Source organism: Salmo trutta, chromosome 11 (assembly GCF_901001165.1).
Source record: "Salmo trutta chromosome 11, fSalTru1.1, whole genome shotgun sequence".
Classification (NCBI taxonomy): domain Eukaryota; kingdom Metazoa; phylum Chordata; class Actinopteri; order Salmoniformes; family Salmonidae; genus Salmo; species Salmo trutta.
In genome coordinates this window covers 15,410,869-15,434,118 of record NC_042967.1, presented here as the reverse complement: position 1 = coordinate 15,434,118, position 23,250 = coordinate 15,410,869, and the positions used below count along the sequence as shown (strand labels likewise).

General features: G+C 44.4%; 1 protein-coding gene across 1 annotated transcript in view; it reads left to right on the top strand.

Moving 5' to 3' along the window:
* Window positions 1-644: 644 nt before the first annotated feature.
* Window positions 645-23,250, top strand: part of LOC115202297 (calcium uniporter protein, mitochondrial-like) — a 29,888-nt gene continuing 7,282 nt past the window's right edge. The window contains exon 1 of the mRNA XM_029766362.1: window positions 645-932. Coding sequence (XP_029622222.1) covers window positions 822-932 — 111 coding nt within the window. The 5' untranslated portion in view covers window positions 645-821. The remainder of the gene's footprint in view (window positions 933-23,250) is intronic.

Here is a 23,250-nt window from a genome sequence, read left to right as displayed (position 1 = left end):
TGGCTGTGCCACAGTAGATTGCCATTTTGTACCACCGACCAGATGGATGACGATATTAATAGTTCATATTGCTGGGATTGAGGCCCTTGCAAATGACTCTGCTATTGACCACCACACACACACACACACACAGAGAGACATACACATTTACACACACACACACACAGAGAGAGAGAGAGAGAGACACCTTTTTGTTGGGTAGTCTATATTATCTCAGCAGTGGGTTTGAAATATGATGTAATTTTATGTCATTGTACTTCCTTAACCTCTAACAGAATAGATTGCTTTAATAAAACCTCTACTGGAAGCCCATTCTGTTGATTGAAAGCTCAAATATTCTAAAAGGAATCCACTCTTCATGCTATATTATAAGATACGGTATTATTATAATCATGTGTGTGTAAAACGATAGGCCGACATTTATACTGTAATTGAATAGAAATGAAATTCATCCAATTTGACATGTATTCTTTTTAGTTTTTATGACATGTCCATGCATTATATGTTGACATGCCGCCCTGCTGCATGGCACATTCATACCCGACCTCTACCATTGTGACAGCCACCAAAGCGAAGAGAATAAAGTCTGTCACGCGGGCGCGCTCTGCTTGTCACCACTGACTGCTGCACACAGAGGAAACGCTGCTCTCTCTCTGGCTGTGCTCAGACCCTATCTCTTATCTCATCCGCCCTCGGGCTGTTTACACGCAAAACAGTCCGTTGTTGACTGGAATACGATACGAAGATCCTGCTTCTAGGCTGGTTTTCTACAAGTGTTCTTCTGCTCAGTATACCAGAACGCATGGACTAATTTAACGACGATGGCTTCGTTGCGAATGGTCGCCAAACTCCGGGCTGGAGTTGTCGGATGTACTGAACCGTTCCGCTACGCACTCAAAACAACCCGATCTCCGGTGAAATTACTGCATACGGTAAACTGAAACTACAGTGTGGGAGTAGTGAAAGGAGAGCGCTACGTTGTTGCAAGAGTTTATACATGGGACCGCCGCGTCGTTGTGTAAACATCCAAACTAGTGTTTGGTGTCTTCACAAGTTTTGCACAGTAGTCTGTTATTGTCGGCCTGCACCGTACATGCTCTGTTGGTTTGGGAAACCGGTTATAGAGTTCCATTGAACTGTCAAATAGTGAGATTGTTGAGCGAGGGTGTTATGCATGTCGTCGTTTCCATCTTAAACTGCACTACTTTGAATAACACTAGATTGTAACAGAATTACGGATCCTTGAACGAATCAATAGGCCTACCGTGAAAAGGATATTGGCAGTCTAGACAATACAGTGATGCATTTCAATTAGCAAAGCATTGAATCAAGAGAGGGGTTTCCCATCCATTCCGTCACGTCTTGACATGTTGTTAAATTAGGAATAAATAGCTTTCCTCTCTCTGAATATAGTCATATGATGTAGTGAAACTGAATGCAGAAGACAGGTTGGTGAACACACACACACACACACACACACACACACACACACACACACACACACACACACACACACACACCAACCCTTGAATTGAACGATTCTCTCTCCTCTGTCTCCTTTGTTCTCCTTTTCCCCTCTTGGCGTCCCTCTCCTTAGCTTCAGATGACTGCACTAAAGTGTCACCTGTCCCATGCATAATGGATAAGTTACTGTAAGAGCTCAGTGATTTCCTAACTAGAATGTCAACACCATGTCACCCAGAGTGTTGGCATGACAGTGAATAATAATATGTAGTCCCCTGGGACTCCTGGTAGGAGAGCTAATGAGGTTCTCCAAGTTCATGAAGATCGCAATGTGAGTTATGTGAAACCTCATCCGTGTGTCAGATTAATATAAACATCATGCAACACTGAACAAAGTGTGTGTGTGTGTGTGTGTGCGTGCGTGTGTGCGTGTGTGTGTGTGACGTCTGGCCTCCTTAATTAACTGTTTCATTAGAATGGTGGCCGTCTGGCAGACACCAGTCAGCTAAGCACAAGAGTGTTGTTAGGTCTCTCCAAGGAAGGTGCAGCCAGCCTCACCAATATCACATGGGCTGTCTTGGCCCAGGGCTGGAGGGATCATTTAATGTACTTTGATCCCAGTAGACATGTCCCTGTACCACCCATACCTTACTACTGCCGCTGTACTGTATCTCTCTCCCCCTGCAGTTGTTGCAAGACAGCTAGGTCATTCTGTGGGGAATTACATATGTGCAATGTCATCACATATGGTGAATAAACTAAGTGTACAAAACATTCCATGACACAGACTGACCAGGTGAAAGCTATGATCCCTTATTGATGTCACCTGTTAAATCCACTTCAATCGGTGTAGACGAAGGGGAGGAGACCGGTTAAATAAGGATTTTTAAGCCTTGAGACAATTGAGAATGTCTGCCATTCAGAGGGTGAATGGGCAAGACAAAAGATTCAAGTGAGTGGGGTATGGTAGTGGGTGTCATGCGCACTGGTTTCTGTCAAGAACCGCAACGCTGCTGGGTTTTTCACACTGAACAGTTTCTTCTTTGTCTCAAGAATGGTCCACCACCCAAAGGACATCCAGCCAACTTTACACAACTGTGGGAAGCACTGGAGTCAACAAGGGTCAATGCCCCGACGAATTGAGGCTGTTCTGAGGGCAAAAGGTGGGGTGGTGTAACTCAATATTAGGAAGGTGTTCCTAATGTGGGGGTATACTCAGTGTACAATTACCCCACATTTTCTACACAGCACCACACATCACTGTCAGCCAGAATGGAAGGGGGAGTAGAGTTTTCATAGTCACACATCACTGTCAGCCAGAATGGAAGGGGGAGTAGAGTTTTCATAGTCACACATCACTGTCAGCCAGAATGGAAGGGGGAGTAGAGTTTTCATAGTCACACATCACTGTCAGCCAGAATGGAAGGGGGAGTAGAGTTTTCATAGTCACACATCACTGTCAGCCAGAATGGAAGGGGGAGTAGAGTTTTCATAGTCACACATCACTGTCAGCCAGAATGGAAGGGGGAGTAGAGTTTTCATAGTCACACATCACTGTCAGCCAGAATGGAAGGGGGAGTAGAGTTTTCATAGTCACACATCACTGTCAGCCAGAATGGAAGGGGGAGTAGAGTTTTCATAGTCACACATCACTGTCAGCCAGAATGGAAGGGGGAGTAGAGTTTTCATAGTCACACATCACTGTCAGCCAGAATGGAAGGGGGAGTAGAGTTTTCATAGTCACACATCAATGACTATCACCACAGAACATCTGGGTAGAGTGATACTCTTGTGAAAGCAGCTCCGCTCCGGAGGGGGGGGGGTCATCAAAGCAACATGACACTGATAGAGCATCGTCATCTGGTTGTCCCCCCCCTCCCAGACGCAGACAGATGCACGCGCACACAGTGTTTATCCGCTCCTTATAGGCCCTCTTGTCTGATGAGTCGGTGTGTAATAGAGAGGCTTTTATCCATCTAGAGCCGTGATTGGAGCGAATTACAGGAGTCAGTCGTCCAATCACTAGACCCGACTGGCTGCCCATCTATCTGTTTGTCAGGGTCGTGTTCAGCAGGGAACTGTTTGTGTAATTAATGCTCGGATAAGCTTATTTACTATTAGGTATTGATAGATTTTTCCCTCTTTATGCGGTGCGAGCTGCACACCACACCGGAAGAATTATCACTGAATTATCACTGTGAATTATTGTAATGTTTGTTTGTGTGTCAGTTAATCCCGTAAGGGATGGGCTGCCAACGGTTGATTTGACAGGAAAATAAAATGTCACTCATTCATTCATACATCGTCTTCTCAATGGACAAGATGGGCAGTAGCTTTTCCCCCGGTCTCCTTTTCCATACATATCCACCAACTGAATAGGAAACCTGATATCTTTCTCCATTAATATGGAACCTACCAGACTCCTCACCTCAGAGTGCTGAGCATTAAAACAGTTTAAAGCCCAGAAGTGCGTTTATTAGCTACTGCAGTAAAAGGATGTTGTGTTTGGAGATGAAAACCCCTGGGGTTATTTTTAACTGTATGTGTTAGTCATTGTAGCTTGCATGATTCCAGACTGTCAGTGCCACTTCCCATCTCGATCTGCCTTTGTGAAACAAGAGCACTTTGGTTCGACCCAGATAAGCTAACATGGGACGAGTTGAGGAGTAACGGGGTATATGAATTTTAAACGTTTGAACCATGTATTAAATATGGGCTGTATGTCCTTCAATATGTCCTTACACATGTCCAGGGGGTATAAGACAAACATTAACAGCAGGAAGCTAGGCGCTTGGTTCTACTCTGCTCTCCTCGCTGTGTCTTTCTGTCTGTGGCTATCAAATCAATGATGACGCAGATAGATAATAATAGGAAAAATAATAATACTCAATGAGTAATAACAATGAACAGGACAAGACAGAAAGAAATGAATGAGGACAATTAAATAGTTAAGACAGTTAGCGATGTTATTATAGGTGTGGCAGGAGGTTACGTATTCTGCAGGTAATATGGCACAAAAGGTCTCTCTCTCGCTCTCTCAGCACACCCCACACTGCAACAGTGTGTGGTGGCTTTAGCGACACGGGTCATATTTCACTACAGTATGACAGTAATTGGGAGACTGGGGAGCCAGAGCGCCATGGTATCCAACCACTCAACCACTCTATCCGTCCATCGTTATTCTAGCCATCCATGCTGCCGTTTGCATGGCATTTGCCTGAGGGCTGAAGCTATAGTCACTCCTTTGTCAGATCTCAATTGGATAAAATCAGCTGTTGTATAGTGGTCTGTCATTTTAAAAGGTTTATGGCTGCATATTGCAACCACTGCACTCCCATACCCCTGGTTTATAACCAGAGCCAATTGGGGATTTATCCTGATTTAATGGGAAATGTGGGTTGCCAAATAATATCCTCCAAAAAGCCAGGAGAATGGAGTTGTAATTTCACTCGCTGCTTAACTGTTGGCCCACACAACAACAAACTATGAGGATGTTAATGATGGATGTTCCTATTAATCTGTAGTGAGAGAGTGAGTGTTAGCGAGTGAGCGAGACCCCCCCCCCCCCCAGGAGTGGGCAGCTGCAGAGCAAGAACTAGCCAACTCACTGTCACTAATTCACCTCCAGCTAAACCAGACTTGTCAGAACCCATTAGTTGTAGCATCCAACCTTATTCTACACTCAATGTAACCATCATTGCTTTCTTCAGTTCTACACAGCCTCCTAGTCAAGAGTCCATCCTGTTATTCCATTTGTGTAACCGTAATTGTTTTGCTCAGGTCTGCACCACTAGCCTCAAATTTTAATTTGACATTTTTTTCCCCCACCTTTATTTAACCAGGTAGGCTAGTTGAGAACAAGTTCTCATTTGCAACTGCGACCTGGCCAAGATAAAGCATAGCAATTCGACACATACAACAACACAGAGTTACACATGGAATAAACAAAACATACAGTCAATAATACAGTAGAACAAAAGAAAACAAAAAGTCTATATACAGTGAGTGCAAATGAGGTAAGTTAAGGCAATAAATAGGCCATGGTGGCGAAGTAATTACAATATAGCAATTAAACACTGGAATGGTAGATGTGCAAGTAGAGATCCTGGGGTGCAAAGGAGCAAGATGAATGAATAAATAAATACAGTATGGGGATGAGGTAGGTAGTTAGATTGGCTGTTTACAGATGGGCTATGTACAGGTGCAGTGATCTGTGAGCTGCTCTGACAGCTGGTACTTAAAGCTAGTGAGGGAGATATGAGTCTCCAGCTTCAGAGATTTTTGCAGTTTGTTCCAGTCATTGGCAGCAGAGACCTGGAAGGAAAGACGACCAAAGGAGGAATTGGCTTTGGGGGGTGACCAGTGAGATACCTGCTGGAGCGCGTGCTACAAGTGGGTGCTGCTATGGTGACCAGTGAGCTGAGATAAGGCGGGGCTTTACCTAGCAGAGACTTGTAGATAACATGTAGCCAGTGGGTTTGGCGACGAGTATGAAGCGAGGGCCAACCAACGAGAGCGTACAGGTCGCAATGGTGGGTAGTGTATGGGGCTTTGGTGACAAAACGGATGGCACTGTGATAGACTGCATCCAGTTTGTTGAGTAGAGTGTTGGAGGCTATTTTATAGATGACATCACCGAAGTCGAGGATCGGTAGGATGGTCAGTTTTACGAGGGTATGTTTGGCAGCATGAGTGAAGGATGCTTTGTTGCGATATAGGAAGCCGATTCTAGATTTAATTTTGGATTGGAGATGCATAATGTGAGTCTGGAAGGAGAGTTTACAGTCTAACCAGACACCCAGGTATTTGTAGTTGTCCACGTATTCTAAGTCAGAGCCGTCCAGAGTAGTGATGCTGGACGGGCGAGCAGGTGCGGGCAGTGATCGATTGAATAGCATGCATTTAGTTTTACTTGTGTTTAAGAGCAGTTGGAGGCCACGGAAGGAGAGTTGTATGGCATTGTATGGCATTGGCACTTAGTTAACACAGTGTCCAAAGAGGGGCCAGAAGTATACAGAATGGTGTCGTCTGCGTAGAGGTGGATCAGAGAATCACCAGCAACAAAAGCAACATCATTGATGTATACAGAGAAGAGAGGCGGCCCGAGAATTGAACCCTGTGGCACACCCATAGAGACTGCCAGACAACAGGCCCTCCGATTTGACACACGGAACTCTATCAGAGAAGTAGTTGGTAAACCAGGCGAGGCAATCATTTGAGAATCCAAGGCTGTCGAGTCTGCCAATAAGAATGTGGTGATTGACAGAGTTGAAAGCCTTGGCCAGGTCGATGAATACGGCTGCACAGTAATGTCTCTTATCGATGGCGGTTATGATGTCGTTTAGGACCTTGAGCATGGCTGAGGTGCACCCATGACCAGCTCTGAAACCAGATTGCATAGCGGAGAAGGTACAGTGGGATTCGAAATGGTCGGTAATCTGTTTGTTAACTTGGCTTTCGAAGACCTTAGAAAGACAGGGTAGGATAGATATAGGTCTGTAGCAGTTTGGGTCTAGAGTGTCACACCCTTTGAAGAGGGGGATAACTGCGGCAGCTTTCCAATCTTTGGGAATCTCAGACGATACAAAAGAGCGGTTGAACAGGCTAGTAATAGGGGTTGCAACAATTTCGGCAGATCATTTTAGAAAGAGAGGGTCCAGATTGTCTAGCCCGGCTGATTTGTATGGGTCCAGATTTTGCAGCTCTTTCAGAACATCAGCTATCTGGATTTGGGTGAAGGAGAAATGGTGGGGGCTTTGGCGGGTTGCTGTGGAGGGTGCCGGACAGTTGACCGGGGTAGGGGTAGCCAGGTGGAAAGCATGGCCAGCCGCTGAGATGCTTATTAAAATTCTCAATTATAGTGGATTTATCGGTGGTAACAGTGTTTCCTAGCCTCAGAGCAGTGGGCAGCTGGGAGGAGGTGCTCTTATTCTCCATGGACTTTACAGTGTCCCAGAACTTTTTTGAGTTAGTACTACAGGATGCAAATTTCTGTTTGAAAAAGCTAGCTTTTCTAACTGCCTGTGTATATTTGTCCCTAACTCCCTGAAAAGTTGCATATCACGGGGGCTATTCGATGCTAATGCAGAACGCCACAGGATGTTTTTGTGCTGGTCAAGGGCAGACAGGTCTGGAGTGAACCAAGGACTATATCTATTCCTAGTTCTAAATCTTTTGAGTGGGGCATGCTTATTTAAGATGGTGAGGAAGGCACTTTTAAAGAATAGCCAGGCATCATCTACTGATGAGATGAGGTCAATGTCATTCCAGGATACCCCGGCAAGGTCGATTAGAAAGGCCTGCTCGCAGAAGTGTTTTAGGGAGTGTTTGACAGTGAGGAGGGGTGGTCGTTTGGTCGCAGAGCCATTACAGATGCAGGCAATGAGGCAGTGATTGCTGAGATCCTGGTTGAATACAGCAGAGGTGTATTTGGAGGGCGAGTTAGTTAGGATGATATCTATGAGGGTGCCCGTGTTTACAGATTTGGGGTTGTATATGGTAGGTTCATTGATAATTTGTGTGAGATTGAGGGCATCAAGCTTAGATTGTAGGATGGCCGGGGTGTTAAGCATGTCCCAGTTTAGGTCACCTAGTAGCATGAGCTCAGAAGATGGATGGGGGGCAGTCAATTCACATATGGTATCGAGGGCACAGCTGGGGGCAGAGGGAGGTCTATAGCAAGCGGCAACAGTGAGAGACTTGTTTCTGGAAAGGTGAATTTTTAAAAGTAGAAGCTTGAATTGTTTGGGTACAGACTTGGATGGTATCTTTGCAGTAGATTGCAATACCGCCCCCTTTGGCAGTTCTATCTTGGCGGAAAATGTCATAGTTAGCGATGGAGATTTCAGGGGTTTTGGTGGTTTTCCTAAGCCAGGATTCAGACACGGCTAAGACATCCGGGTTGGCAGAGTGTGCTAAAGCAGTGAGTAAAACAAACTTAGGGAGTAGGCTTCTAATGTTAACATGCATGAAACCAAGGCTTTTACGGTTACAGAAGTCAACAAATGAGAGCACCTGGGGAGTGGGAGTGGAGCTAGGCACTGCAGGACCTGGATTAACCTCCACATCACCAGAGGAATAGGGGAGAAGTAGGATAAGGGTACGGCTAAAGGCTATACGAACTGGCCGTCTAGCACTTTCGGAACAGAGAGCAAAAGGAGCAGGTTTCTGGGCACGATAGCATAGATTCAAGGCATAGTGTACAGACAAAGTTAAGGTAGGATGTGAGTACATTGGAGGTAAACCTAGGCATTGAGTAATGATGAGAGAGATATAGTCTCTAGAGACGTTTAAACCAGGTGATGTCATCGCATATGTAGGAGGTGGAACAACATGGTTGGTTAAGGCATATTGAGCAGGGCTAGAGGCTCTACAGTGAAATAAGACAGTAATCACTAAGCAGGACAGTAATGGACGAGGCATATTGATATTAGAGAGAGGCATGCGTAGCCAAGTGAACATATGGGTCCAGTGAGTGGTTGGGCTGACTGGGAACATGGCGATTCAGACAGTTAGCAGGCCGATGCTAACAAGCTAACAGTTAGTAGGCCAGGGCTAAACAAGCTAGCAGTTAGCAGACCGGGTTAGCAAGCAAGCAGTTGGCAGACCGGGGCTAGCAGTTAGCAGACCGGGGCAGGCAAGCTAGCAGTTAGCAGACCGGGGCAAGCAAGCTAGCAATCACGTAGGCCTTTAAATGCCTTGCAGAACTTGGGCCATTGACAAACCGCTTTTAAACCAGCCTCCTAGTAACAAAAAAATCCATTGTAGTCCGAGGCCAAATACAAACTATTAGTCTAGACTTGATTCATCGCAACCTGGATTTTACAATGCCCAGGGAATCAATGTAATGAATGTGGTGTCCGTTTAGAGACCCTTCATTAGTATTCCCATCCCCCATCGGACCGCACCACTCGTTTATTATATGGTAGGGATGTGTCCCAATTGGCACCCTATTACCTATTTAGTGCACTACTTTTGACCAGACCCCAACAGTTGGGACGCAGCCTAGCAGTCAGAAGATGGATGGTGGGACGCCACTCAGGCAGAGAGGTTTACGTGTCTACTGTGCTCCCATTCTGTGTGTCAATACCATTCTCTGTGACTGCATCACTACTCGTCTTTGTGAGAGGAATTGACGTGTTGAACGCACCGAACTGTCTGTTCAAACAGCTAACACACAGCTCAAACACGTATACATACCCCACAGGACATGCCACCAGGGGTCTCTTCACAGTCACCAAGTCCAGAATAGACTCTGGGAACATAAAGCCATGACTACATGTAACTCTCTTCCACATCAAGTAACTCAAGCAAGCAGTAAAATCTGATTTAAAAAGCACAAAGCACACTGTGAAGACACACACTCACTGTAATATTGTAGTATTGTGGATATTATATTGTATTATTAGAGTAATGATGTAATTATGTGTTGTAACTGTTTCATCCTGTTTGGAACCTTGGCAGCAGCTGATGGGGAGCATAATGTTTAAATACTAAATGGACATTAATACCTACTATTTCATAAATGGGTTGTGACAGAAAAACTGAGTGGTGATATACCCTGAGAGGCTATTTGTTGCCAGTTTCCATAGGATTTCAGTCCTGTGGTATCCAGTAGAGCCCCAGTTTCCATAGGATTTCAATCCTGTGGTATCCAGTAGTGGCTCAGTTTCCATAGGATTTCAGTCCTGTGGTATCCAGTAGAGGCCCAGTTTCCATAGGATTTCAGTCCTGTGGTATCCAGTAGAGGCCCAGTTTCCATAGGATTTCAGTCCTGTGGTATCCAGTAGAGGCCCAGTTTCCATAGGATTTCAGTCCTGTGGTATCCAGTAGAGGCCCAGTTTCCATAGGATTTCAGTCCTGTGGTATCCAGTAGAGGCCCAGTTTCCATAGGATTTCAGTCCTGTGGTATCCAGTAGAGGCCCAGTTTCCATAGGATTTCAGTCCTGTGGTATCCAGTAGAGGCCCAGTTTCCATAGGATTTCAGTCCTGTGGTATCCAGTAGAGGCCCAGTTTCCATAGGATTTCAGTCCTGTGGTATCCAGTAGAGCCCCAGTTTCCATAGGATTTCAGTCCTGTGGTATCAGTTAGAGACTCAGTTGGGAAATGTTTCTGCCTTTTTGAAGTTCTTTACCTCAGGGTATTAAAATTCAAAGACTGTAAAATGGGTTTTGCCTTGCATATTCTAACCTTCAGAATGATACACTGGTGTTAAAGATTTGATCAGATATAGATAGTCTACAACAAATAGGAATTATAACAGTAGTGACAAACATACTATTTTCAGGCAATGTCAAGTAGTCTTGGACGGTATACCGTATATCAGGGTTATTTTGAAGTAACGACGGTATGCTTTTCAATATCGCCAAGTAGAAACATTTATATTGTATGTTTACAAATGGCACACGGAGCGAACGTGACGATTCACTGTTGAGCAGCACAAGAGAGGTGATTCACTACTAATGTTTGCCCACTAAATATCTTATAAGTTAACTATCAAACAATTTTCTCCAGCTCAGGGCTACAGCTATACATTTGGTTTGCTAACTTGCTAGCTATAGGTGGCTAGCTTGCAAGATCACCCTGTGTTATAGAAGTTCACAAACTCTCTCTTCAAAAGTTGTCTAAACTGTCACCCAACAGAGAAAATGTCTTATTGCCTCAATGTCAGATTGCTGTCCGGTTACTCTGTCTGTCGGTTGGTTGGTTGGTTGGTTGGTTGGTGCTCTGTGGCTAAATCTGCTGCCTCATTCCTGTCAGTCATCCAGTGTCACATTAGCCACTATTTTAAGGAGCACCATGTTTGGGTAAAGAATTAATATAAACATGCAGTGCTTGACTTGGGCTGGAGCTGTCCGGAGCGCTGTACCAAAGATAGACCACAGCCTGTCGTTTCAAATGAGCCTCAAATGGGAACAAATGAGCCATAGTGGGCAGAGCCAAGCACGAGCTAGGGAGATCCTATTGGTGTGTTCTAGAATGCATTTGCATATTTCCATTGGAACACCTACTCTGTGATAGAGGTCGACTGATTAATCGGAATGGCTGATTTTAATTAGGGCCGATTTCAAGTTTTCATAACAATCGATATATATGTGTGTGTGTGTGTGTGTGTGTGTGTGTGTGTGTGTGTGTGTGTGTGTGTGTGTGTGTGTGTGTGTGTGTGTACACCTTTATTTAACTAGGCAAGTCAGATTAAGAACACATTCTTATTTTCAATGACGGCCTAGGAACGGGGGTTAACTGCCTTGTTCAGGGGGGATTCGTTTTTACAACCTTGTGGTTACTAGTCCAACGCTCTATCCACCTGCCGCACATTGCACTCCACGAGGAGCCTGCATGGCAGGCTGACTACCTGTTACGCGAGGGCAGCAAGAAGCCAAGGTAAGTTGCTAGCTAGCATTAAACTTATCTTATTAAAAACTATCAATCTTAACATAATCACTAGTTAACTACACATGGTTGATGATATTACTAGTTTATCTAACGTGTCCTGCGTTGCATATAATCGATGCGGTGCCTGTTAATTTCTCATCAAATCACAGCCTACTTCTACAAATGGGTGATGATTTAACAAGCGCATTTGCGAAAAAAGCACTGTCATTGCACCAATGTACCTAACCATAAACATCAATGCCTTTCTTTAAAATCAATACACAAGTATATGGTTTTAAATCTGCATATTTAGTTACTATTGCCTGCTAACATGAAATTGTGTCACTGCTCTTGCGTTCATTGCCTGGCTCGTTGCGAACTAATTTGCCAGAATTTTACGGAACTATGAAATAACATTGTAGGTTGTGTGATGTAACAGGAATATTTAGACTTAGGGATGCCACCCGTTAGATAAAATACAGACCGGTTCTGTATTTCACTGAAAGAAAAAAAACGTTTTGTTTTCGAGATGATAGTTTCCGGATTCGACCATATTAATGACCTAAGGCTCGTATTTCTGTGTGTTTATTATATTATAATTAAGTCTATGATTTGATAGAGCAGTCTGACTGATTGGTGGTATGCACCAGCAGGCTCGTAAGCATTCATTCAAACAGCACTTTCGTGCGTTTTGCCAGCAGCTTTCGCAATGCATTGCGGTGTTTATGACTTCAAGCCTGTCAACTCCCAAGATTAGGCTGGTGTAACCGATGTGAAATGGCTAGCTAGTTAGCGGGTGCACGCTAATAGCATTTCAAACGTCACTCGCTCTGAGACTTGGGAGTGGTTGTTCCCCTTGCTCTGCATGGGTAACGCTGCTTCGAGGGTGGCTGTTGTCGATGTGTTCCTGGTTCGAGCCCTGGCAGGAGCGAGGAGAGGGACGGAAGCTATACTGTTACACTGGCAATACTAAAGTGCCTATAAGAACATCCAATAGTCAAAGGTATATGAAATACATATCGTATAGAGAGAAATAGTCCTATAATTCCTATAATAACTACAACCTAACACTTCTTACCTGGGAATATTGAAGACTCATGTTAAAAGGAACCACCAGCTTTCATATGTTCTCATGTTCTGAGCAAGGAACTTAAACTTTAGCTTTCTTACATGGCACATATTGCACTTTTACTTTCTTCTCCAACACTTTGTTTTTGCATTATTTAAACCAAATTGAACATGTTTCATTATTTATTTGAGGCATAATTGATTTTTTTGATGTATTATATTAAGTTAAAATAAGTGTTCATTCAGTATTGTTGTAATTGTCATTATTACAAATAAATAAAAAAATCGTCCGATTAATCGGTATCGGCTTTTTGGTCTTCCAATAATCGGTATCGGCATTGAAAAATCATACTCGGTCGACCTCTACTCTGTGATGTACACGTGTGCAATAACTCAATTCACCTTTGCGCTTCTAAACAACGCAATTTTTTGAAACTGGCAAAGGGCAAAGTCTACAATACATAGTCCACTCTGTTCAAAACAGGTAATATTTTTGGGAACAGAACTATATTCAGATCAAATGTTCCATCGTTGAGTAAATGATCAGAATGTCGGCGAAGATCCATCTCATTCCATCTTCTCCCACTGCTGGCCACTGGGCTTCCTCTCACTAACATATTTGCAGGGTTTCCCAAACTCAGTCTGATGGGTTCTGATGGGGTACAACAGTTGAACTAAACGCATGAGGCAATTAAGTTAAATTCTTCAAGAATAAATAGTTACATATCGTTAACTTATAAGTCTAAAAATGAATATAGCAACTGCAGATTTCAACCTTTTTTAACTATGATTACCCAACTATTAATGAAACACCGATGTCAGTAGGGAATGTATCTGTGACAGGAGGTGCACTGACACACACACACACACACACACACACACAAACACATTCTCAATGACATTGGCTAGCTGTCACCCTGCACCTAATCAATTCCAGTTATTCCAGATTTGTATTGGGGAATCTGAATCCATAATTAAGGGTGAGGAGTAATGAGTCATCTCAATGATTGGCCAACAATCAAGGAATAGAATCAGATTGACGGCTGCTGATGAGAACAGATCAGTTAAGTAAATGCTCTTTGAAATGTCAAGTAGCCCAGGGCCCCGTATTCATAAATCATCACAGTCATAGGAGTGCTGATCTAGGATCAGGTTCCCCCTGTCCATGTAATCTTAGGAGTGCTGATCCTAGATACTCTGAGACGCTGGGGTCTTTTAAAACCACAGTAAATTGTTCCTGTTTTGTAGAGACCTTTTGTCTCTCGGCTCTCATTAATGGATTTTTTACTTTGTGTAGTAGACTTGAACTGCCATAGTTATCAAACATGTGGTTGATACCATTCCATTGAATCCATTCCAGCCATTACTATGAGCCGTCCTCCCCTCAGCAGCCTCCACTGCTATGCAGGTTGGTGGGTTTGTGACGTTAACCTGCTATCATTGTTTAGGCCTATAACTAAGGAGTTAAAAAGACATAGCTGGTTCAGTTGCTCTATTAGAATGGAACCTTTTTCTCCCAAGCGTGATAAATAGTGTAATTTGCATATACGTTTTGGAATTCATCTAAAATGTTTTATTGAAGATCTTGGAATGCAGGCAAGATTATGCGACAAGTATGCACACTGTTCTAAAATTGTTATTTATGCTCTCATACGCCATGCTACCAACTGACAGTCTGAATATACCTCATATTACTCAAGGAAGGAAGCTGGCAAGCAAGAAAAGTGCTTGTCATTTTCTGCCTGTAACTGTCATTTTCCGCCTGTAAGTGTCATTGTAAGAGGCAGGCCACTGGCCATGCAATGTGCAGTTACATATTTTAAGAGGAATCTCCAGAAAGAATATCTATTTGTGAAAAACAAAAAGGTGGATTCTCTTCAGTTTTTCAATCTCTTTTGGGAAGCAATTGACAGTGACACTGTCAAAATCAAGTTTATTGGTCACATACACATTTAGCAGATGTTATTACGGATGTAGCGAAATGCTTGTGTTCCTAGTTCCAACAGCACAGTAGTATCTAACAATACACAAATCTAAAAGTAAAAGTATGGAATTAAGAAATATATAAATATTAGGACGAGCAATGTCGGAGTGGCATTGACTAAATACAGCAGAATAGAATACTGTATTTACATATGAGATGAGTAAATCAGTATGTAAACATTATTAAAGTGGCTAGTGATTCCATGTCTATGTATATAGGGCAGCAGCCTCTAAGATGCAGGGTTGAGTACCCGGGTGGTACCAGGCTAGTGATTCCATGTCTCTGTATATAGGACAGCAGCCTCTAAGGTGCAGGGTTGAGTACCCAGGTGGTACCAGGCTAGTGATTCCATGTCTATGTATATAGGACAGCAGCCTCTAAGGTGCAGGGTTGAGTACCCGGGTGGTACCAGGCTAGTGATTCCATGTCTATGTATATAGGACAGCAGCCTCTAAGGTGCAGGGTTGAGTACCCGGGTGGTACCAGGCTAGTGATTCCATGTCTATGTATATAGGACAGCAGCCTCTAAGATGCAGGGTTGAGTACCCGGGTGGTACCAGGCTAGTGATTGCTGATGAATATGTTTGTGGTTTTGGTAAGAAAGGGTTGTTATGAAACCCACTTATCTAGGCCTAGCTACCTGCCAGTTATCTACTACCCACTTACCCACTTCTATTCCTGACACACGCTTAATATATTGTTAATCTACTCTGCATTTCAACTAGGACTTGAATACAGCAGCTGACCCTTAGCTACTGCAGTCTGTGGTCTTAACAGTAACCTCCCTATAAAGAATAATTCAAAACAATGAACTGCTCCAAACAGTATAAAAACTGAATTCAGACCAATATGTAATATGTCTGTTGCAGTACGTAGAGGAATAAAAACTCTTCAAGTTCCAGCTCTCTATCATGTTTGCTTTATCACCATGTCCCCTGAAGCGTGCAGAACAGCGGTTTGGAGAGCTGTCATGGGGAGGACGTCCTATACTCATCCAACCTGCTTGACCGTTACATCCGCCTCTCTCACTACCCTCTCTCTGCATGCTGCCTTTCCCTTTTTCCTTATGTTTGTCTTTCTGATCACACTCTCTGTCTCTCTCTCTGTCTCTCTCTCTGTCTCGCTCTCTGTCTCGCTCTCTGTCTCGCTCTCTGTCTCGCTCTCTGTCTCGCTCTCTGTCTCGCTCTCTGTCTCGCTCTCTGTCTCGCTCTCTGTCTCGCTCTCTGTCTCTCTCTCTCTCTCTCTGTCTCTCTCTCTGTCTCTCTCTCTGTCTCTCTCTCTTTATGTTCTCACAGCTGCATTTCCAATCGTTGCCCCCTCCCCCCCTCTCTCTCTCCCACTCTCTTTCGCTCACCCTCCCTCTTTTTCTCTCTAAGACAACGTTGTCGAAAGGAAAGAGAGAAGATAAATGCCTTGACGCAAATCATTTTCATGGTACAGTGCAGCCTGAGCTCATGACAGCAGCCGGTAATTTGGTTTCTCCATCCCTCTGTTTTTCATCCCTGGCCCCTAGAACAGTTTATTACATGGGAACCATTCAGAAGGTCAAATAGGGGGTGCTTGTATTTGTCCTGTTTCACACGTGCAAATGTCTAACCTGTACAGTGTAACGAAATTGAAATGTTTTTTGTAAAAGTGCAATATGCGCCATGTAAAAAGCTAACGTTTAAGTTACTCGCTTAGAACATATGAAAGCTGGTGGTTCAATATTCTCAGTTCTTCAATATTCCCAGTAAAGAAATATTAGGTTGCAGTTATTACAGGAATTATGACGAGTCGACTATTTCTCTCTGTACCGTTTGTATTTCATATACCTTTGTCTATTGGATGTTCTAATACGCATTAGTATTGCCAGTCTAATCTCAGGAGTTGATAAGCTTGAAGTCATAAACGGCGCTGTGATCAAGCATCGCTAAGAGCTGCTGGCAAACGCAGTAAAGTTTGAATGAATGCTTACGATCCTGCTGCCTACCACCGCTCAGTCAGACTGCTCTATCAAATCATACTTAATTATAATATAATGACCACAGAAATGAGTCTTTGTTCATTTAATATGGTCAAATCCGGAAACTATCATTTCGAAAACAAAATGTTTATTCTTTCAGTGAAATATGGAACCGTTCCGTATTTTATCAAACAGGTGGCATCCATAAGTCTAAATATTGCTGTTACATTGCACAACCTTCAATGTTATGTCATAATTATGTAAACTTCTGGGAAATTAGTTCGCAACGAGCCAGGCGGCCCAAACTGTTGCAAATACCCTGACTCTGCGTGCAATGAACGCAAGAGAGGTGACACAATTTCACCTGGTTAATATTGCCTGCTAACCTGGATTTCTTTTAGCTAAATATGCAGGTTTAAAGAAATATACTTCTGTGTATTGATTTTAAGAAAGGCATTGATGTTTATGGTTAGGTACATTCATGCAACGATTGTGCTTTTTTCGCGAATGTGCTTTTGTTAAATCATCACCCGTTTGGCGAAGTAGGCTGTGATTCGATGATAAATTAACAGGCACCGCATTGATTATATGTAACACAGGACAAGCTAGTTAAACTAGTAATATCAACCATGTGTAGTTAACTAGTGGTTATGTGAAGATTGATTGATTGTTTTTTATAAGATAAGCTAGCAACTTACCTTGGCTCCTTACTGCACTCGCGTAACAGGTGGTCAGCCTGCCACGCAGTTTCCTCGTGGAATGCAATGTAATCGGCGTCCAAAAATGGCGATTAGCAATTGTTATGAACTTGAAATCGGCCCTGAACTTGAAATCGGCCATGCCGATTAATCGGTCGACCTCTACTTGATATTGGTGGGAACTGAAACACGCTGTCGATCCAGACCATCCCAAACATGCTTAATGGGTGACATGTCTGGTGAGTATGCAGGCCATGGAAGAACTGGGACATTTTCAGCTTTCAAGATTTGTGTACAGATCCTTGCGGACCGTGTTTTATCCTGCTGAAACATGAGGCGATGGCAGCGGATAAACGACAATGGGCCTTATCTCTGCGTTCAAATTGCTTATCCCTGCCCATACCATAACCCCATCGCCACCATGGGGCACTCTATTCACAACATTGACATCAGCAAACCGCTCGCCCACACGACGCCTTACACATGAGGCTCCCGAGTGGCACAGCGGTGTAAGGCACTGCATCTCCGTACAAGAGGCGTCACTACAGTCCCTGGTTCAAATCCAGGCTGAATCACATCCGGCTGTGATTGGGAGTCCCATCGGGCGGCGCAGAATTGGCCCAGCATTGTCCGGGTTTGGCAGGGGTAGGCTGTCATTGTAAATAAGATTATTTTTTCTTAACTGGCTTACCTAGTTAAGTAAAGGTTTAAAAAAAAAAATACACTAAAAAATAAAAAAATAACACGTAGTCTGCGGTTGTGAGGCCGGTTGGACGTACTGCCAAATTCTCTAAAATGACATTGGAGGTGGCTTATGGTAGAGAAATTAGCATTAAATTCTCTGGCAATAACTCTGGTAGACATTCCTGCAGTCAGCATGCCAATTGCTGCTGTACTGAACTTCAACTTGAGACGTCTGTGGCATTCTGTTGTGTGACAAAACTGCACATTTATTATCCCCAGCATAAGGTGCAGTTTAATCAGCTTCTTGATATGCCACACCTGTCAGGTGGATGGATTATCTTGGCAAAGGAGAAATGCTCATTAACAGGGATGTAAACACATTTGTGCTCACAATTTGAGACAAACTTTTCTATTATGCACATAGCAACATGGTCTAGGAAAAGGCGGCAATTTAACAGCGCACTATGAACCGTGAACAGCAACCCCTGTCTAACGGGGGAGAAAGCGCATTTGTTATAAAATTATATTTTTATTTGTGTTGCACAATTGTTCTTAATATAACCATATACAATTTCAGTAGCACGTCTTAGTGATGGACTGCCTTCCCCACGGCCTCCACAATGGATTAGTCCACTCAGACAGGCGCCAATCATATTTTTTTTGTGTGTGTTACTCCTCTACTAAAGAAATCTTGTTCGACCAACAGCCTATCGACCAGATGTCTAAATGGGTTCAGCCCCAGAACTAGCAACCTTTTGGTTACTGGCCCAACGCTCTAACCGCTAGGCTACCTGCTGCAAGATATTCTTTGTTTCCCGGGCCGTGTCCAGCTGCACCCAAAAGGATAACTCCTCCTCTTCTGGTCAGTCAGTCAGGACTGGGTGGACCCAGACTGGCCACGCCATTGGTTGGTGCTAAATTCCAGTACAGATCGCCCCATAGCCCCTCGTACTGTACCACCTAGACACTCTTCTAAATGAGAGAGGATTTGTCAGAGCTGGGTGGGTGTGAGGTGGACCCAGACTGGCCACGCTATTGGTCTGTTGGTGCTGAATTCCAACTCAAACACAAAGCCCCTAGTCCTTAGACACTCTTGTCGATCGGAAAGGATTTGATAGGTTTAAGCCAAATGCAATTGCTCAACCATTCCTTCTGATAGGTTGGTATGTTGCTTGTACCCATCAGAGACGTTCAGATCTACAGGAGTGCCTATTGGGGAAAAGTGCCAAAGGGACCATTCAGCATGAGATGGTGTTGGAACCCTGGGTTGTGGTACAGTGGGTGGTGGGTACTGAAACAGGGCCCCCACGAGGGGCCATAGCTCAGCCTGTGACAGGAGCCATAATAACTGGGTTTGGTCCTGCCTGCCTGCCTGCCTGCCTGTCTGTTTGCCTGCCTGCCTGTCTGTTTGCCTGCCTGCCTGCCTGTCTGTTTGCCTGCCTGCCTGCCTGTCTGTTTGCCTGCCTGCCTGCCTGTCTGTTTGCCTGCCTGCCTGCCTGCCTGTCTGCCTGCCTGCCTGCCTGCCTGTCTGTTTGCCTGCCTGCCTGCCTGCCTGCCTGTCTGTTTGCCTGCCTGCCTGCCTGCCTGCCTGCCTGCCTGTCTGTTTGCCTGCCTGCCTGCCTGCCTGTCTGTTTGCCTGCCTGCCTGTCTGTTTGCCTGCCTGCCTGTCTGTTTGCCTGCCTGCCTGTTTGCCTGCCTGTCTGTTTGCCTGCCTGTCTGTTTGCCTGCCTGTCTGTTTGCCTGCCTGTCTGTTTGCCTGCCTGTCTGTTTGCCTGCCTGTCTGTTTGCCTGCCTGTCTGTTTGCCTGCCTGTCTGTTTGCCTGCCTGTCTGTTTGCCTACCTGTCTGTTTGCCTACCTGTCTGTTTGCCTACCTGTCTGTTTGCCTACCTGTCTGTTTGCCTGCCTGCCTGCCTGTTTGCCTGCCTGCCTGCCTGTTTGCCTGCCTGCCTGCCTGCCTGTTTGCCTGCCTGTTTGCCTGCCTGCCTGCCTGTTTGCCTGCCTGCCTGCCTGTTTGCCTGCCTGCCTGCCTAGCTGCCAGCCTGTTTGCCTACCTGCCTGCCTAGGTGCTGGGCTCTAGGTGGCCGGCCACTAGAGAAATTAACCAGCCAGACTGTGACTGTCACCAATCAATCACCATGATGTCCCCTGATGAACACTACTGGCTATAGCTGCTCCACCTTACTAAGGAGGAAAGGACCGTTTATCACCAAGCTGCTGCTGTACTGACCCTCTGAAAACCAACTTTATTTCTGTCCTGGACTCCAAACTGATAGTGGGGAAACAGAGCATATCACTTTGAATTCCTGGTAACCGCATACAAGTGGAGGAGGAAAGGACAGTTTATCATGATGCCACTGTTCTGTGTCTGGCTCTGAAAACAAACCACTCAAAATGAATATAGTTCCTCTGGGGTGGAATCTGTTCCATCATGCAGTCTATTGTTTTGTGATAAGGAAAATAACATTTGGAGATAAGAAATGAGAGATGAAGGAACAGAAGTTGAGAAATATCAGCTGTAGCTACAAGCCTCTGTTCCTTGAAGGAGTCACAAAATGTGTGAATGTCACCGAAGGTCCAGGGCGTTGTGGCTGCAGTTACCTCAACACCGTGCATGTTGATTGGATGAGGGGAGAGGGGGGGGCAAATGTGTGTGTTTTGATTTCACAGGCGGCGAGATGTGGGGAAGAGTGCACGTCTAATTGGAGGCCGCTGGTGATGCTGATGGAGTCGTCCCTCTTGTTTGAATTGCACTTGACTCGGCCCGTGTCTCGCAGAGGGCTACATGAGTGGCTCATCTAAACCCCCAGGAGCTTGGCTGGGAAGTAGGAAACGTGCAGGATTATTCATTCTATAGCTCTTAATGAAGGCCAATACGTTCTGTCACCCCATTGATGTATGAAGGGAATACTGTATTATGGTATTCATACTGTAGCTCTTAATGAAGGCCAATACGTTCTGTCACCCCATTGATATATGAAGGGAATACGGTATTACGGTATTCATTTTATAGCTCTGAGTGTGTTCCTGTTTGACCACGAGTCATCTCCCATTTTATGTTTTGTATGATGGGAACGGTGCAACATGGCATTGAACCTGACCGCTTACAGATTTCCCGGTGTTGAATTAGCTGTCGTCAGCGCTCTAACTACGACTGCCTATGCACGGTACATCTTCACCCCAGAGATAAACTACCTCGGCCTCCGAGTTTGAAGCTCGGCTCCTTATCCGTGCACTTTTCATATGTATAAAACACACACGCAACAGACAAACGCACACATGCATACACACAAACGTAGACAAACAAATATGCACGCGCGCACACACACACACACACACCACAGTCACACACGCGCACACACACACACACACGTCACAGTGCTCAAATGCCTCTCCAGTCCCGGTCACCACAAAAAGCATTTCACTAATGAGAACGATAAAAGGGAGGGAATATTTTCCCCCTGAATTGCGGCTGTGGCCACTAGTGCTTGACTGAAGGCACAATCTGACCGTTTGAGTATTTTTAGAACACAATGCCCGCACTGGAATAAATTATGTGCGCATTTACATATGTTCCAACAGATCACAATAGTGCCCAATTTATCATAACCATTACAGATAACAAATCCTAATTGCTAAATTGCCAGTTATTGCTAAATTGGTACAGTTATTCTCAGTGATAATTTAAAACGGGGCTCAATTTGGTGAATTGAAATCTATCTTTTCCATATACAGATGTTTGATTTAGTTTATTCTGCCTGGTTCTTTGGGATGTTCAGAATGGATGAAGAATTCCACATTGAACACTGCATGGTGATGAGTTATGGCCACGACATCTGTTTGGAGAGTAGGTATAAGCTTACCTGGTGTAGGGTGCAGTTTTTTAGGAATGGGACATTAAACAGGTCTCTGTGGTCACTGAAGATCCCATGGTACTTATTGTAAGAGTAGGGGTGTTAACCCTGGTGTCCTGGCTAAATTCCCAAGCTGTCCCTCATACCATCATGGCCACCTAATCATCCCCTGCTTCCAATTGGCTCATTCATCCCCCCTCCTCTCCCCTGTAACTATTCCCCAGGTCGTTACTGTAAATGAGAATGTGTTCTCACTCAACTTACCTGGTAAAATAAGGGTTATATAAAATAATGATTCTGAAGAAAATATGCTCTTTATCTTTATCAAACCGTTTTTGCATATTTTCAGTGTGGAACTAGGTTTAGGGGGTTTATAGCACAGACCAGGGATAGGGATGGGCAACCGGTGGCCCATTTTATATCTACCTTTTTACATTTTGGAACTGTCGGGGTCTCAACTTACTGTTGAGCGTTAGAATAAAGGTGCATTTCAAAATTTGGATGTGCATCAGCTGTCACTCAATTAGCCCATATCAGCTGTATTTTTGTAATTATTTTTTAAAGATTGGTAAGTTAGCCTAGTGGTAAGTTAGCCTAGCGGCCAGCTATCTAAACTTGTAGTAAGCATAGTGGAATTACCGACCGGGGTGGAGCCCATTTGATCATCAGTTGTCATATTAAAAACGGCAAGCATTTGCTTCCACCCTATGGCAGAATGTGTAGAATTTTTACATTGTTTGCAAACTGATATGGAACATGTATTAATGGCAAGCCCCCCCCCCCCAAAAAAAAGAAACATTGTTTTTGCTAAAAATGTGGGTCTCAAAACAGGTGGGGATCTAATGATGGGTCACCACTGCTCCCATCCCTCTGACCATATCCCCTGTCCTTTGTGCGGTGTCTTTGACCTGTAGCTATAGCAGTGTACGGATGGCTCCAGCACTCCGCTTCTTTAACTTGATATTGATTGGCTGACAGCCCAGGCCACAGACTGTAGGGTCGAAGAGGAGTGGCTGTCAGACACGCAGGCACACCCACTCTGTCAGGCCCCTGGATGTCACTGCCGCTGGGACAGAGACTCACCGATTCATTCAACCACCCAGACTCCTTTTCTATTAAACTGTTATTCTACAGGAGAAGGATTTTATATTTTTTCCACTCTTAAGCTCCTAATGCTGGCC